This window comes from Heterocephalus glaber, unplaced genomic scaffold (assembly GCF_053883595.1).
Source record: "Heterocephalus glaber isolate CG9 unplaced genomic scaffold, H.glaber_assembly_v1.0 deba00001457, whole genome shotgun sequence".
Lineage (NCBI taxonomy): Eukaryota > Metazoa > Chordata > Mammalia > Rodentia > Bathyergidae > Heterocephalus > Heterocephalus glaber.
In genome coordinates, this window is record NW_028258305.1 from 31526009 (window position 1) to 31543585 (window position 17577).

The 17577-nt window shown below is 36.0% G+C and overlaps 1 protein-coding gene across 4 annotated transcripts in view; it reads left to right on the forward strand.

Moving 5' to 3' along the window:
- Window positions 1-17577, forward strand: part of Strn (striatin) — a 117776-nt gene that overhangs the window by 25924 nt on the left and 74275 nt on the right. For all 4 annotated transcript variants that reach the window (XM_013070172.3, XM_021253721.2, XM_087216135.1 and 1 more), the window contains exon 2: window positions 8792-8895. In XM_013070172.3, coding sequence (XP_012925626.1) covers window positions 8792-8895 — 104 coding nt within the window. The remainder of the gene's footprint in view (window positions 1-8791; window positions 8896-17577) is intronic.

Consider the following 17577-nt stretch of genomic DNA (forward strand, 5'->3'; position numbering starts at 1 on the left):
GTACTTAGCAGAATTTTGATATGTGGTAGATACTTGAATGAGTGGATAGATTTTATTGCAGGATATTGATTAGGATATGAGTAAGTTTAAATCCTTTTCAAAATGATTCCTTTTTTTGGTTCTAACAAGTATTAAGTCATGATCTTTCATTAATATTGTATTATTTCTGATTTAACATAGTTTTAGTGGTTATACTAGTCTGAATCACTTTTTGAAATCATTCTATTCACTTTTTTTGTTCATCAAATACCTAGCCAATAGTGATTTTTGTGCCATACACTTTCTTAGGTACTAAGAAAGCTGTATAAGACACAGAGGCACACACATAAGACACATTTTCCAATTTAAATAAGTTAAAGAGTTCACGTATCACTTCAAATGAAACCCCCATGTATCATGCTATATTGGTAATTGATGACATTCTCAAATATATTTAAAAAATTTTTTTTATCAGAATAATACATGCACACAATGAAAGGCAAATACTATTAACAGACGTATGATGAAAACAGATGTTTCTGATCCCTGTCTCCAAGTATAACTCTTAAGAATCTACTATTTTCTGCCAGGTGTGGTGGTGCCTGCCTGTAATCCCAGCACTCAGTTGGCTGGGGCAGGAGGATCACTTGGAGTTTGAGGCTAGCCTGGACTCCAAAGTGGGACCTTATCTCAAACAAACAAACAAAAAATAATAGAAAAATAAACATGAGGGGCCAGGGATTTAGCTCAGTGGCACCGTGCCTGCCTTGTACACACAAGGTCCTGAGTTCAATCATCGAACCACAAAAAAAACCCAAAACAAAACATGATTACCATAGTACCCACCAAATAGTTAACAGTACTTAATACATGGTTTTACTGTCAGTTTGTGATTACACATGCATACTTAGCCTTTGTTTTAGCTTAAAGAAACATATCCTAAGGTATTAAAAGATAATCTAAAAATGCTTTGTTTCTAGTCAATGAACTTTCCCCCAAAACTTAAAAACAACAACAAAAAAAGGTGACAATGTGCTAAGGAGTGCTTGTATCAATGAACATCAAATCAGAAAGACTTCAAAAAGAACAGGGCCACTTAGGAATTGAATGTCAGTTGATTCTTTGAGGAAATCCCTGCCCTAAAAGAAAAGCAGATGTATATCATGTAAAACTTCAAAATATAGATAATCATTATGAAAGTTAGCTGTTATGCTACCTCCATGCAGTTGCCTATAAGCTATCCCTATAATATACTTTTCACATGTCAGATTTTTTTTATTATTTTTGCCATTATGAATCATCAGCATTATATTTTTCCAGTAATGCTGCACATTTTGTCTTTGTATCATGTTCAGTACTGGAGCTGCAAGTTGTGTAAGAACCTTACAGAGAGTGAGCTCAAATGTTTTATGTATTTTTTGAAAATTCAGCTGCATGCATGCATTATCCCATTGATGCTATACGTAAGCATTTTATGTGTAAAAATGTTTAAACTTTCTCAATAAATGGAGAGATGCCTCTTTGGTTCATCTGCATTTGTGAATGATAACATTTATCAAGATCTCAGCTCTTTCTTTGGTGACCTGATTGTGGATCTTTCTTGATTTTGTTCAAAGACTTGGATTGTCTTTCTCAGTATCTCAGATGACCACAGTTGTAAATCTGGGTGCAGAATTACAATGATAGTGGCACTGTATGCATTTACACATTTCACTTGAGCTGCTTTCTCCACCTCCTTCTCTGTACTAGCAGTTGAGCACAGAGCCTTGTGAATGCTAGAGAAGTGTTCTACCACTGAACTACTTCCCCAACTCCCCCTTTTTAGTTTTGAGACAATGTTTCACAAAGTTGCCTAGGCCAACCTCAAACTCATAATTCCACCTCAGCATCCCACACAGATGGGACTATAAGTGTGCTGTTTACAAATACAGTTTGTATGCTTAGAACTTTTATAATCATGTGACTGTCAGTAGTATACCTGAGTGTTGCAAAAATATATGTGCTATTGCTTATTTTATTAGAATATCTGAGTGTTTATGCTTGCAAAAATATATATGCTGTCACTTATTTTATTATATAAAGTGGCCAGTAAAGGTATTCTGACATATTTTTATGTTTCTCAGATTGCCTGTGAAAATGTAAATGTGTTTTAAAGAATTTTTTAAACTTTTTTTCAGAATTATGTTTTTCAGATTTTGATCTTTTGAAATTTCAACATTTGGAATTATAACATTTCAGATTGTGTCTTTTGGGATTATGACTCAAACCCTTAGGACATAAACAGTTAGATCCTTTAGTACCAAAATGTGCTAGAGCCTTTTTCATACAGCTAGTTTAATCTTTACAATAACTTTGTGAGTTTGGAAGTGTTACCACAGTTTTTACTAATAAAGAAATGAAAACTTAGCAAGTATACATAATTTATCACTATTAAATTGCTTAATATGCTTTAAAATGATTAGATACTGTGATTTATTGAATGACTTTTTGAAATCTTTTATTCCTACCTGATACTACTACTGGACAAACTAATAAGATACACAATGCTAATAAGGTAGATATATGAAAGTGCTTTGCAAGCCATAGTGAAAAGTGAGATATTATCATTAGCTCTAATTAGTGTATCTGGGATAAGGTGTATGCCATAGAGTATTAGGTGTTGGTCTGCAAAAGCAACAAGAGATGAGACACTTAGAAATTAAAATGTGCTATTGATTTTCTGTTAATTTGGAAAACTAAAACATTCAAATATTGTAAGAAATAGAACTTGAAAATGTGCAGATATACTTGGAATTTTATATATATGTCTGTCTGTCTGTCTATCTATCTATCTCTCTCTATATATATCTTCCCAGTACTGGGGATCAAACTTAGGACCTTGCATTTGTGAGGCAGATGCAGGGTCACTGAACTGAAATATATTTCTTTTTTTTTTGGTATCGGGTATTGAACTTGGGACCTTGCACTTGCGAGGCAGGTGCCAGAACCACTGAGATAAATCCCCGGCCCTGGAATTATATTTCAATCAGAAAACATTTATCTAGTCTAATGTTCTTGATAAGCAATAGATAAAGGATTATGTGAAAAAACCATAAAATTGTAAATAAGTGAAAAAACAAAGACAGAACAATAGTATCAGAAGTAGTTAAAAGTATCAGATAATTGTCTGTTTCAAAATATTAGCGAACAGGGCTGGGGATTTAGCTCAGTGGTTCCGATGCCTGCCTTGCAAGCTCAAGTCCCGAGTTCAGTCTCTGGTACAAAAAAAAAAAAAAAAAAATTAGCTAACCATAAAGAACATCATACATTTTAGAAAACTTGTTATTTTCAGGAGATACTTGTAGAGTTTTACAAATCCTCAAATTTTAAAATTCAGAGATGTGTAGTATCCTTATTTCCTCTGAATTATATTTCCATTGAGAGTCATATATTTCTTATACAGCATATACACCTATTCTGCAAGCTAATACTCTTGTCAATTTTAGTGAATGTTTTATTTCATTTGATGACTCGGTTTTGCTCAGGTTGGAGCATTTGCTGAATTTGTTTAATGATTTTTTTTTTGGTACCAGGGATCGAACTTGGGACCTTGCGCTTGCAAGGCAGGCAGTGGCACCACTGAGCCAAATCCCTGGCCCTCCTCTAATGATTTTTTATATAGAATATCTGGTGGACTTGTTCTTATCATAGTTACGAGCTGTTTTCCATGTCTGGTGTTCTGTTCTTTTTCTGGTTAAGAGCTGTTATTTTCTCAGCCCTTACATTTTTTTCCTTCTTCTGATACCATTACTAGCACTTTGGCTTTCTTTGGTGGTGGAAAGGGAGGCTCTTTCCATAAAGAATCCCAGGTCTTTAAAAATAAAATGTTGTAGTCATTGTCTTTGACCTTTTAAGATGTAAATACATGGATTTTTTTTTTAAGCCTTTGGATTGAGCCTTAGCACCTTCCTTGTCTTAAAGTTATCTTCTACACGGCTCTCAAAATAGTGGCCTGGTCCTTTGTATACAGCTGTATACAGCTATACAGCTGGTATAGCTGGCTTAGCACCTTCTCTATGTGCCTATGTGTACACATACATTTCTAGCTCCTTGAACAAAACATCAGCGACATCTGTGAAGATTTGAGTGATACGAGGCTGTGCTACAGGAACAGGCTGGTACTAGTTGTGGGGACCTGAAGCAACCCTCATGAGATCTTATGAAACCTGATGTAGTTATTTATATACTGTTATAAGGTATTTATGTGAGTGTAATTCAGGGCTTTAAACGAGAGTTTGGTAGTTGAGGGTTTCCTGTAAAGGTAAATCTGCATTTAGGGATGAAGGGATTGTTTTGAGAAAGAATGCACTACAATTTCCTATGAGGTAATATGTAATCTAAAATAAAATTCCTTATCTGTTTTTAAAAGGAGATAATAGAAAAATGAATAAAAATAGTACAGATTTTTTATGAGGAAATTTTCATAAAACTTACTAGTTTGTTGAAACGTGAGGCTAGCTGTGAAATAAATACCAGATTAAAATTTTTTTTTTTTTTAGTACTGAGGATCGAACTCGGGACCTTGCACTTGTGAGGCAGGCGGCGGAACCACTGAGCTAAATCCCCGGCCCTTAAAAATTTTTTTAAAGTTGAGCGTCTCTACTTATTTCCAGAGCTATATATCCCACTGTATTTTGTTTTTGTTTTTATATTCACTGATTTTGCCACTAATAGTGTTTTTGGTTCTAGGTGCATATATCATATGCTACTGGTACTCATGTTCTGTATGCCAGTATATGTTACATCACTGGCTACGAACTGTTTTATTTCTCTTGTCACTTGCTTCAGTCCCATTGTCAGTAACTGTCTGGCATTGCAGTAGGTGCCTATTTAATATTGTTAAATGAATAAATATGAATACTTGATTGTAGCACTTGAATCCTCATTGAAGAATGCTGCTGTATCTTAGCCTTTTTGTGGGTTTGTATGTGCAGGTCTTATACTCTAACCAGATTGGAAGCGCATTTTGAGTAAGGGCTTGGTTTTCTTTGTCTTTTGTATATTCTCCTTTACAATAATTTGGACTGTGGTGGGCAGTACATATTCCCAAACACATGACTGAACTGAAACATGTTGGTGGATTTTATTTCCTTATCAGGAAACTGCTAAAAATACAGTCATAAATAAAGAATTTGGAAGAGATTCAAAACCTAGTGTGTACTCATATGTTGGCTTGTGAGGCCTGTGTAAGACTCCATGCTTCTGTGCAGTAAAGAGCTTGGGTTCTGGGACAGTTCCATTCCTTGCTCCTTAGTGGCTCTTTGCCTCATTCTTGGCCTTATAACTGTTGCAGATGATGTCAGTCAGTGATTTTTCCAAATGTCCCAGGTCAGCAGCATTCACATCACCGCATGTGTACAAGGTAGAAACAGATTTCTAGGTCCATGTCCAGGCCTTCTGAACCAGAACCCTGGAGCCCAGGTAGTCGGTGTTTTAACAAGTCCTCTAGGGGTCACCAAGTGACAACACTGTCTTTAAAGAAGAGGGCTAGGTGTAATGCTTATGTGTTAGAGAAAAAACAACTAGCAACCCACATTAAGGAGCATAAGCAATCCAAAGCTTTTCAGTATAATCCTAGGGCATTTAGATATAAAGCAGATTACTGAAACTTCATTGTATGTTTTTTCTTAAGGTTAAGTACAGCATATTACTAACTTTTCATATTTTATCTTGGAGTTTTATAAAACCAAATGTCCTTTCCCTTCCATAGGAGGTAACTGAGGAAAAACTAGAAAGTACCCAACCCAACTGGCATTTTGTATATTTTTCTTTTTAAATATACTTCTTGGGTGATTTCAGTATTACTGGAGTTTGAACCCAGAGCCTTCTCACTGAGGTACATCCCTAACCCTTTATTTATATATATATATTTTTTTTTTTCCGGAACCACGGTTCAAACTCAGGACCTTGTGCATGTGAGGCAGGTGCAGCACCTCTGAGCTAAATCCTCGGCTCCTTTTTATATTTTTTGAGACTGGGTCTTGCTAGGTTGCCCAAGTTGGACTCGAAGTTGAGATCCTCCTGCTGCATTAGCCTCCGAGAGTGCTGGGATTACAGGTATGCACCGCTATACCTGTCATTTTCTTTTGACAAGACTCTGTTTGAAACAGGATCTTGCTACCTAGTTCTGGTTGGCCTTGAACTCACTACGTAGGCTAGGCTGGTCTTGAACTTGGGGCAGTCCTTCTGCCTCAACCTCCTGAATGCTGGGATTGTAGGTGTGTGTCACCACACCCAGCTGACAGTACTTTCGTTTTATCAGCTTAAAGTGAATGTATCATTTTACAAAATGATTATTTGATTGTACAGTACATAATTTCAAAATATTGTATGATCATTGAAGCATGAGTATTTGATGCCTTTCTTCTGTGTATACAATTGTATTGGACTATTATTTTCAGATAAATGTAGTCCTTTTAATTGGATTAATATAAATTTTAATAGCCCATTGAAATGAAAATAAAAATATTGTAGTGCCTACATGGTGAAGGGTAGAAGAAGACTAATAAGTGGGATTTTATGTTCATTTTGGTACTGAATATAAGTAGAATTGAGTCTCGTTCAAATTAAGTAGAATTAAGTTTACTTACTAAATCCTCATAATTCTTTAAGGGTGCAGTTAAGGTCATCCTTAAATGTGAAGTTAGCTGGGCATGGTGGTGTATGCCTGTAAATCCAGCACTCTGGAGGCTGAGGCAGGAGGATCGCCAGAGCTTAAGGCCAGCCTGGGCTACATAGTGAGTTCAAGGTCAGCCTGAACTACATAGTGAGACCCTGTCTTAAAAAAAAAAAAGTGAAGTTCTTGCTTATTTAAATAGAAAACATCATGAATATAGAAATGACATTGTTATCTGTCTTGGTGGGTTACTATAATAAAAATTGGGGTAGGGGAACATGTGAGAATAATAAGATGGATAACTATCCTTAAGGTACCTTAAATAGAGCACTTTTTTTTTTTTTGATGTTGGGGATCAAACCCCAGGACCTCATGCTTTCGAGGCAGGTGGCAGTACCACTGAGCTAAATCCCTGGCCCTAGAGCACCTTCTTGACTTGTACAGGTATTAGAATTGCTTGGATGAGTTAGTATGTGCAATGTAGTTTCAGTTCCTTAAGTGAAGGACAATATTTCAATTCTAAATGTCTTAATTATTCTGGAGAGCAGCTTTTTACTGAAGATAGAAGATGTTTATAGTTTATTTTATGTGAAATGTTAGGGTTTTAATAATTCTTTGAGAGATGGGAGAATGGACAGAATACTATTACTGCTGTCTTTCTGTTTTCCAACTTTGATTTTCTTTCCTGCTGCACATTATATTTCCTTAAAAGGGGTTGGCTAAAGGGGTTGAGAAAGGGAGATATTTATTGTTTGTAGGGAAGGTCCAGGATAAAGTGACTCAAGATGAGGAATCCCTAATAAAATTTCTATATGTGGTGAAACTTGGAAAATCTATAATTTCCAGGGAGATTATAGAAGCCCTCTTGGTTTTTTTTTCCACACTTTTTATAAAACCAAAGATAAACACTTTGGCAAACTGCATTGTATGCCTTGCATATGTTTGTGGTTATATTGGTTAGGTTATAGGCCCTTAGAGGATATTGACTATGAGTTGTAATGTCCCAAGTCTGAAATAAATTGCATATAGGTGTCCCTATTAAAAAAAATTAAGACCTATTGAGAGATGCAGATGAAAACAACACTGAGATTCCACCTCACCGCAGAAAGAATGGCTGCTATCAAGAAATCAACCAATAAGGCCGGGGATTTAGCTCAGTGGTTTCGCAGCCTGTTGCGCAAGCACAAGGACCGGAGTTCGATCCCTGGTACCAAAAAAAAGAAAATCAACCAGTAACAAATGCTGGCAGGGGTGTGGGGAGAAAGGAATCCTTCTCCATTGTTGGTGGGAGTGCAGACTGGTGCAACCACTGTGGAAATCAGTATGGAGAAACCTCAAAGAACTAGGACTAGAGGTCCCATTTGACCCAACTATTCCCCTGCTGGGTATCTTCCCCAAAGAATTAAAAGAATCATACCACAGGGATACATGTTCACCCATGTTTATAGCAGCACAGTTTGTAATAGCTAAAGCTTGGAAACAGCCCAGGTGCCCATCAACTGGAAACTGGATAAAGAAGATGTGGTTTTTTTTATAAAATGGAGTACTACTCAGCCATAAAGAATAAGAAACTAGAGACATTTATAGCTAAATGGATGCATATTGAGGCCATACTCTTAAGTGAAATAAATAGGACACACATGTGTAAATACCGAGTAGTTTCTCTAGTGTGAGAAACTGAAAGTGTGAATAAGGATTAAAATGAATAATTGATAATTTGAAATAGGAAGAAAAGGTCAGAGGGGTAGGGGAAGTGGGAGGGGAAGGGGAAAGGAAAAATTATGAGAAAAGGAAAAAGTGGAAACAAAGTCTTTGTAAATAGGGAAGGGTGGAGGGGGTGAAGGGAGGGCAGGGAATGGGGAAAAAATAAGAACCAAGAAACATCATGTACAGGTACAAGTACCCAGTGATAAATGTAAACTTATTGTATACCTAAAATGTGCCAATAAAATAATTTACGGAAAAAAATACAACAAAAAATTAAGACCTTTTCCCCTTCATATGCATTACTTTTCTATATTTTATGTACTTTGTGCCAGATTTGTAAAGGAAATATGTGCAATTGTCCTGTATTCCAAAGGCTTTTTCCTAAACTGAATTTTTAAAAAATATATTATTTGTTTTAAACTGAAGTTTGTTATTCTCTCCTCTCCACAGGCTCAGATTGCCTTCCTTCAGGGGGAAAGGAAAGGTCAAGAAAATTTGAAGAAGGATCTTGTGAGGAGGATCAAAATGTTGGAATATGCTCTTAAACAGGAAAGGTAATTTAGTAAAATGGAATGTAGTGTTCTCTCAAATGTCAGAATAGTTTTTTCTTTATTCCTAAAATAAATCCAGATTTTAATACTCTATAGTCCTGAATTTAAGATATCTGTAATAGTACTTTAATCTGTGGTTTACTGTATAATTTATTATGAATAGTTTAATAATGATCAATCAGTATGACAAAACATTTTAGCAGCACCCCCCCCCCCCCCCCCCCCCGCTTTATCTAAGAAACATATGTATTTCCTGAAATATGGATATTGCTGGGGGGGGGGTTGCTTTTTGTTGTTGTTTTTTGAGACAGGGTCTCACCGTGTAGTTTAGGCTGACCTTGACCTCTGGATGATCCTCTTGCCTCAGCCTCCTAAGTGCTGGGATTATAGGTGTGTGTCACCATGCCCAGTCCATACACATTTCTTTATAGAGTTGTAAGTGGGTTTTTTTGGTACCAGAATGAAACTGAGGACCTTGTGCTTGCAAGGCAGGCACTTTGCCACTGAGCTAAATCCCCAGCCAGCCCATAAGTTTTTTAATTGTAAAGGAAATGTAGATAGTCCCTCCTCCCTTTTCATGTCATCTGTTCAGTTAGATGTAATTTTTAATGAAATAAATTGCTTTGCTAGATTATGCTGAGAATTTTTTTATGCACTGTGTGTGTGTTTGTGTGTGTGTGTGTGTGTGTGTGTGTGTTATTTCTTTGCTTTCAGCTATTCCTATCTCCAGAAGCTAATACCTTTTGATTTTGCTAGTGTCTAAGATATTCAGGTAACTACGTTTGGGTCACAAGTACAGGAAAATAGGTCATTTTGGATTTTTTTGTCAGTGATCAGACAATTTATTATTTTAGATAATGTTCGGTATTTGATAATGGAATTCTCTATTTTGTTACTTTTTAGCTTTGTTTTTAATGCTCACTTGTATTTCTGAAATTGGCAAATGGGCTCTTTATAAAACTACCATAAAAATATAAGATCTTTAAATGGCACAGCGATTTTTACCTCATAGTGAAAAACAGATTGTTTTTTTATATCTTGAGGTGGTTTGAGACGATGAACAATAACAGTAGCTGCACAAATAGAGAGGTTTCAGTTATAAGTCATTTTAAATAGAAATAATGCATAAAATTTGAGATGACATAAAATGTGGAGATGGTATAAAACTTAAGGGAGAAAGATAATTCAAGAATTGCTGCCAGGTGGGCATAGTGGCACATGTCACTGTGGGAGGCTGAGGCAGGATGATTGCAAGATTGCGCCCAGTCTGGGCAACATAGCGGCTTAACAAGACCCTGTCTCAAAATAAAGAAGAGCCCAGGTTGTTGCTTTGTGTAAGAGCCCTGAGTTCAATTTCCAGTTCTGGATGGGGGTTTGAGGAGATCTCAGGTTTCTGGCTTAAAGTATTTTGTGAATTATAAGTGAGATTTTTAGACGTTATCAAATGAATTAAAAGAATACGAGTAAAAGTCGATTTGGAGAGACACTCATGACTCCAGATACGTACTTGAGAATCTTCAATATTGTAGGTTAAATGAAAATAGTTGAGACAGAACAAGTATGATGGAAAGAGAAGAGAGAACTAACAGGAAATAGAAATGTTTGAGGAAAAGACTGAGGAGGAAGAGCCAACAAAGCATATCTAGAGAAGGCAGTAAGTAGTTTGGAAGCAAGCTAGCAGGGGGAAGAAGACACTTGTAGATGCCAAGCAATCTTCACGTAAGTTGTGTACTGAAAATAGTCGCTTGGATTTGCCAGTTGGGAATTTGTTGGAATCCTTGCCAGAAAAGTTTCAGTGAGGTAGCAGGAACATAAGCCAGATCACAGGGATTGAGGAGTGAGAAGGATGAAGTGGAGACAGATGCAGCCACTTTTTCCCTGGAAAAGTCTGGCTTTGAAGAACACAAGAGGTAAAGACCTGGCTGGGTCTAGGGAGCATTCCTTTTCTTAAACTAAAAGGAGCCCCCTATCAAAATATCTTTTGTATTTTGTATATTTTGGATTTCATGGGAAGATTTGGGATTATTCCTGAAATAATGGTACTTTTAAAATGTAGTAAATTAAGAGATAAAAAAAATATCTTTGTGGGTTGGAGCTCTAAAACATTTCAGCTCTCTTTACTCCAAAAATCATTTTTCTAATGTTCGAAAATTAGGCCTTTTAAAGTAAATGTTGGAGCTCTAGAACAGTTCAGTGTTTTTCATTCTGAAATTATTTTTCTAATGCCTTAATGCCAAGAATTTGAAAAAAAAATTTTTTGTTTTTGTTTTTAAGACAGGATCTCACTATATAGTCCAGGCTGGCCTTGAACGTGAGATTTTTCTGCTTCAGTTATCCAAGTGCTAGGATTATGGATGTGTGGCATGCTACCCATCTGAAGAATATTTTTGTCTTTCTTGTTTCATTTTGGTTGATTTTAGAATACATTTTAGGCATTTTGTCATTTCAGCTGTGAACACTAAAGACCAGTAAGGATCATGATACTGCATTGCTATAGATTTTTTTTTTTCTTTTGACACCGGGGATCGAACTTGGGACCTTGTGCTTTTGAGGCAGGCGGCTGCACCACTGAGCTAAATCCCCCACCCTATAGATTTTTTAATTAGTCCCACTTTAAGATCCAAAATTAAGTAAAAACTGAATCTTTAAACTAATAGAGGGATTCCTCACTCAGAAATGGATTTATCAAAGCACCCTTAAAGTGTGTTAGAACTCACAAAAGAAGCAAATTTACACGTGATTTTTCAAGAATATACAATGTGGCCCAATGTGATGGCAAGCACCTGTAATCCTAGCAGTCTGGAAAGTGGAGGCAGGAGGATCATAAGTTTTAGTATGGCCTGAGCAACTTTGTGACTTAGTGAAACTGTCTTAGAAAGAAATTTTTTTTTTTCTTTGATACTGGGGATTGAACTCAGGACCTTGTGCTTGCGAGGCAGGCCTGGTGCCACTGAGCTAAATCCCCGGCCGGAAAGAAAAATTTTTTAAAGGGCTGGGGATTTATTTAATTCCATGTGAAGGCCCTGGATACTGCAAAACAAACAAAAACAGAAGATAACCCTATAATCTGAAATTTATTCAGGAAGTTGTTTTCTAAGGAACCTCAAATACTATAAAATACATTGTGAAACATTTCCCCCGTATTTTCCATTTTTCTGCATTCACTGCTACTTTTCTTTAATCTACACTACTGTAAGAACCCAACTGTCTTCCTTTCCTTAGTATTTCCATATTCTAGGTTACCTTCCATGACCACAGAATTCATTTTGTAAACACAAGTGGAATAATCATGTTATAGCGCTGCTTTTAAATACTTGGCTAATTTCAAAGTTATCCTTTTGCAGCCAGGCCCAGTACATTTGTATACTAAACACACTTATATTTTATAATGTTGTGTATTTTTTTCCACTTCTATGATATTCCTGAGAGAAATATCTTCTCCCATCTATCCATTTATCTCACTGTAAAACTAATGTTTTTTGAAGATTTAGCTAAAATTTTGTATTACCTTCTTTTCAGTAGCTGCATTTGACACTATTTTGGCATCATTAGATAATCCTTAACCACATTCCTATAACACTTATAACTGTTACTGCAGTGTTCTTTGTTTCATTTTTTTTTTTTTTGGTACTGGGGATCGAACTCGGGACCTTATGCTTGCGAAGCAGGTGGCGGGACCACTGGGCTAAATCGCTGGACCAGCAGTGTTCTATATTTACATTACTGTCTCTGCAGCATGGGGGATCAAACTTGGGACCTTGCACTTGTGAGGCAGGCGCTGGAACCACTGAGCTAAATCCCTGGCCCTACATCTTCTTGATTCTACCCTCATCTAACTGTATGCTGTAGTTTATTCCCAGCAGCCAGCTACCTGCCACATCATAGTAATTCTGTTGCAGAAATCTCGGAAAGAAATACACAGAGACACAGAATTCGGATAAAATAATAAAATTTCTTCTCAGGAGTGGGCGGGAACACCAGAAACCAGTCTGGTCAATATCAACCCCCTTTGTTCAGCATTTCCCTTTTTATATCCTTTTTAGCCATTATCTCATCCCTAGTGGTCTTTGATATGTAAATACAATTCCAGTTCCTTTTTACAAGTCACAGACACAAGATAGGCCATATACATTGTAAATTCACCTTGGCCTGGTAACTTTGTTAGGTTAATGAAGTTACTGGTTAGAGTCAGATAATCCTCACCTTAAACAAGGAGTTACAGGAAAAGCAAATTTTAAAAGAACACATTACTTATTTTGCTTCTACAACTACCTTAATATTCAATCTATTAAGTTATCTGAAACTTTTCCGTATCAATTCGATTATTATTCATTAAAGTTAATCAGTATTTTTAATGAAAATGTGATTGAATATGAATAATAATAGGCTTTAAAACAAAAAATGAGATTTTTTTAGTCCATTAAACATTTTTTCTCTTTAGTCAGGAGTCTCACTATGACTAAAGCTGGTCTTTAATAGGCCCCAGTGCTCCTCCTATTTCAGACTCCAAAGAACCAGGGACTGTAAGAGTGTACCGCCACTCTTAAAGTTTTTCTTTAAAACTTTTAAAAAATTTATCCAGTGAGGCCAACTGAAGAGTCTAGCACACAGCTGTTAGATATGAGATCTGATTTTTTATCCTGTAGTCAGAATGAGACAGAAAAATAATAATGAACAAAAAAGATGGGTAAGTGGAAGTGTTAAAAAAAATGGGAGACGATATGAGTAAGAAAGTATTTTAGCATACTCCAAAAGAATGTTAGGAAGCTTGAAGAGGAGGGCTCTGTGAGGAAAATACTTTTTAGCGAATTTAGTATGTCAGTAGGAAGACCTGATTTAGGGACCATAGCTTGTAGTAAAGACAACAGCTCTTTACATATTTAATTCTTACTTGATTTTGTATGGATGTTATTTTACAATGTCACTATTTTTGATTTTTATTTTGTAAATTCTGTTATAGTTTTTTCTGAGACCACTAGAATCCACTATAATGCAGTATATGTTTGAAAAATTTTTATTCATATTTAAATAAACTTCATAAAATTTTATTGCCACTCTTATTTAAAAAGCTTTAGTATAATCAACAGATTATACTCAGGCCAATTACATTCACTTGCTATTTTGACTTATGAGGAGATGTTACTTTGTCTTATGGTAGGTGAAGTATGTTTCTAGAAAATATGAAGAATGACAATTACATAAAGAATCTTATTTCCTCATGACTTTTAAGTCAACAATATATAAATTTTACCTTCTGATAATGAACATTATTACAAATATATTGAAATAGAATTGGGAAGATGGAGTCTGGTGATGAAGTCTCTGATTTAGAGAGATCAGAAATAAAGGAAAATATGTCCTAATTTGGACCAAATGTATTTTTTGGAAAAATTTTTAAAAAGAAATGGATACATAGTTAATTAACCAATAACAGCCTAAAAAAGTCTCCCTTCTGCCTCAGTTCACTGATTTCTTTCCCAAGAAATTTACTGACTGATGTCTTATACATCATGTATCCTTCCAGAAATATTCTGTTCAGATGAAATATAGATACAAAATACATAAAAACACATATGGAGGCATAATATTTTGTATCTTGCTATTAGCTTAGAGATCAATCCATACTAACACAAAAGTATTCTTTCATTTTTTTTTTTCTCCTCTTCTGGTAGTGAAGATCAAACCCAGGAATGCTCTACCACTGAGGTTTATTTTATTTTGAGACAGGGACTTGCTGAGTTTTCCATGCTGCCTTGAACTTAGATCTTCCTGCCTCAGTGTCTCAAATAGCTGAGATAAAAAGGTGTGCCAGTGCGCCTGGCTAATTTTCCTTAATACTTTATTTTTTTAAGTACATGTTTGTAGTATATAAGGATTATATTCCTTGCAGGCAGTTGGCACATGTACATAACACATCTTAATTCCTTTTTCAGCCCCTTCCCCTTCCCTCCTTTTGCCTTCATCCATCTCTTGAGCCCCTTTCTTTTTTTTACATGCACTAACACATCCCAATTCCTTTTCTCACCCCCTTTCCCTCCTTTCTCTCCTCTCATCTCTTGATCCCTTTCCCCTTTTGAGAAAGATCCATCTTCCTACTTCCTATTATATAACTTTTATTTTGCTCTTTATTTATATTATAGGTTTCTTGTATAAGAGAAACTGTGATATTTAAATTCATGTGTGTGATTTGTTTCACCTAACATAATGAACTCAAGGTGCATCAGTTTTCCTATAAATCCCTTAAGTTTATCTTTCTTTATGGCAGAGTAGTACTCTGTTGTGTGTAAATACTACATTTTATCTGTTCATCTATTGATGGACATATAGGCCACTTCCAAGATTTAGCTATTATGAGTTGTGCTGCTGTGAACATGGGTTTGCATGTATCACTGTAACATGATGCCTTTAACTCTTTGGGAAGATACCTAGAAGGGGAATATCTGGGTCAAATGGAATGTCTATTTTTAGTGTTTTGAGGGATCTCCATACTGATTGCCATAGAGGTTCTAGTAGTTTACATTCCTACCAACAGTGTAGAAGGGTTGTCCCCTTCTACTCCCCTCTCAAGCCCATTTGTTTGTTATTATTTGATTTCTTGATAATTGCCGTTCTTTTTGGAGTGATATGGATGGAATCTCAGTGTGTGTGTGTGTGTGTGTGTGTGTGTGTGTGTGTGTGTGTGTGTGTTGGTACTAGGGATCAAACTCAGGATCTTGTAATTGTGAGGCAGGCATCAGCACCACTGAGGCAAATCCCCAGCAAGTGTTGTTTTAAATTTATTTCTTCATGTAATTATTGGCTGTTTTTACTTCTTCTGTGTCCATCCATTTCACTTGTCCATTTTTTGATTGGGTCTATTATTTTGGAGAGTAATTTTTAATTCTTTATGTATTCTAGATATTAGTCCTCTTTCTGAGGAATAGCTGGCAAAATTTTTTTTCCCATTCTGTAGGTTGTCTTTCTGTGCTGTTGGTTGTTTCTTTTGCCATGCAGAAGTTTTTTAAATTTGATATGATCCCATTTGTTGATTCTTAGGTACTGTTTCTTTCTTTTTATTTTTTTGGTACCAGGGATTGAACTCAAGTCCTTGTGGTTGCAAGGCAGGGGTCAGAACCACTGAGCTAAATCCCTGGCCCTGGTACTGTTTCTTGAAGAAGTGAGATTCTGTTCAGAACGTTCTTACCTTTGCCCATGACCTCAAGAGTTTTACCTGTTTTATCTTCTAGCAGGTTGTTGTTGTGTGTGTGTGTCCCTTGCCAGAGATCAAACTCAGGACCTTGAGTTTGCAAGGCAGGTGCAGCACCACTGAGCTAAATCCCCAGGGTTTTTAACATTTACTTCTTTGATCCATTTTGATTTCAGTGTGGTATATGGTGAAATACTGGTCTAGATTTAGTCTTCTGCATGTGGATAGCCAGTTTTCCCAGCATCATTTATCAAAGAGGCTATCTGAGGAGGCTGAGGCAGGAGGATCACTACATATTTGAGGTTGTCCTAGACTACATAGTGAGTTTAAGGCCAGTCTGAACTACATAGTGAGACCTGTCTCAAAAATAAATAAATAAATAAATAAATAAATAAATAAATAAATAAATAGGCTGTATTTCCTCCAGTGTATGTTTTTGGCCCCCTTTTCAAAGATCAAATAGTTGAATATGCCCAGAGTTGTGTCTGCATCATGTATTTATTGGCCATTATCTGAGAAGCAGCTATTCATTTCAGATGCCCATTTTTTAATTAGATCTTTAATATGGCAGGGGGTCTAATTTTTTAAATATTTTATATATTCTAAATATTAGTAGCAGGCAGAATTTTTTTCCATTCTGTAGATTGCCTCTTCATTCTGTTGGTGGTTTCTGTTGCTGCACACTTTTTAATTTGATGTGATCCCTTCTGTTGATTCTTGGAATTACTTCTTGTGCACCCAGGGTTCTGTATAGAATGTGTTTGCCTATGCTGATGTCTTCAAGAGTTTTACCTATTTTGTCTTCCAGCAGATTAAATGTTCTTTTTTTAATATTTAGATCTTGGATCCAGTTTTATTTTAGTTTGGTAGTGGTGAGAGATATGGATATAGGTTCAATTTTGGCATGTCCATAGTTACCTTTCCCAACACTGTTTGTTGAAGAGGCTGTCTTTGCTCCAGAGAAAGTATTTGCCTCTTTGTCAAAGATAAGATAGCTGAGTGTGCCTAGAGTTGTTTCTGCATCTTTTGTTCTGCTCCATTGAGCCACAGGTCTGTTTTGTTTGTTTTTTGCCAGTACACGGTGTTTTTATCACTGTAGCTTTGTAGTGTAAGTTGAAAGCTGGGATTGTAATGGCCCTACCTTGTTTTTGTTGGCCAGAATTGCTTTTGCTACTTTAATTTTCTTCCAATTCTATATAAATTTTAGAATTGCTTTCTCAAGTTCTGTGAGGAATGCTACTGGTGTTTGGATTGGGATTGGATTAAATTTGTATAACAGTTTTGGAAATAGGGCCATTTTGAGTATATTGGTTTTGCCTATCCAGGAACAGGGAAAGTCTTTCCATTTTCTGATGTCCTCTTTGATTTCCTTTTTCAGAATGCTATAGTTTTCATTTTAAAGGTCTTTTACTTCCTTAGGTTAATTTCTAAGTATTACATGTTTTTTGATGCTATTGTGAAAAGTACTGTTTCCCTGATTTCTCTCTCCATGAGTTTAT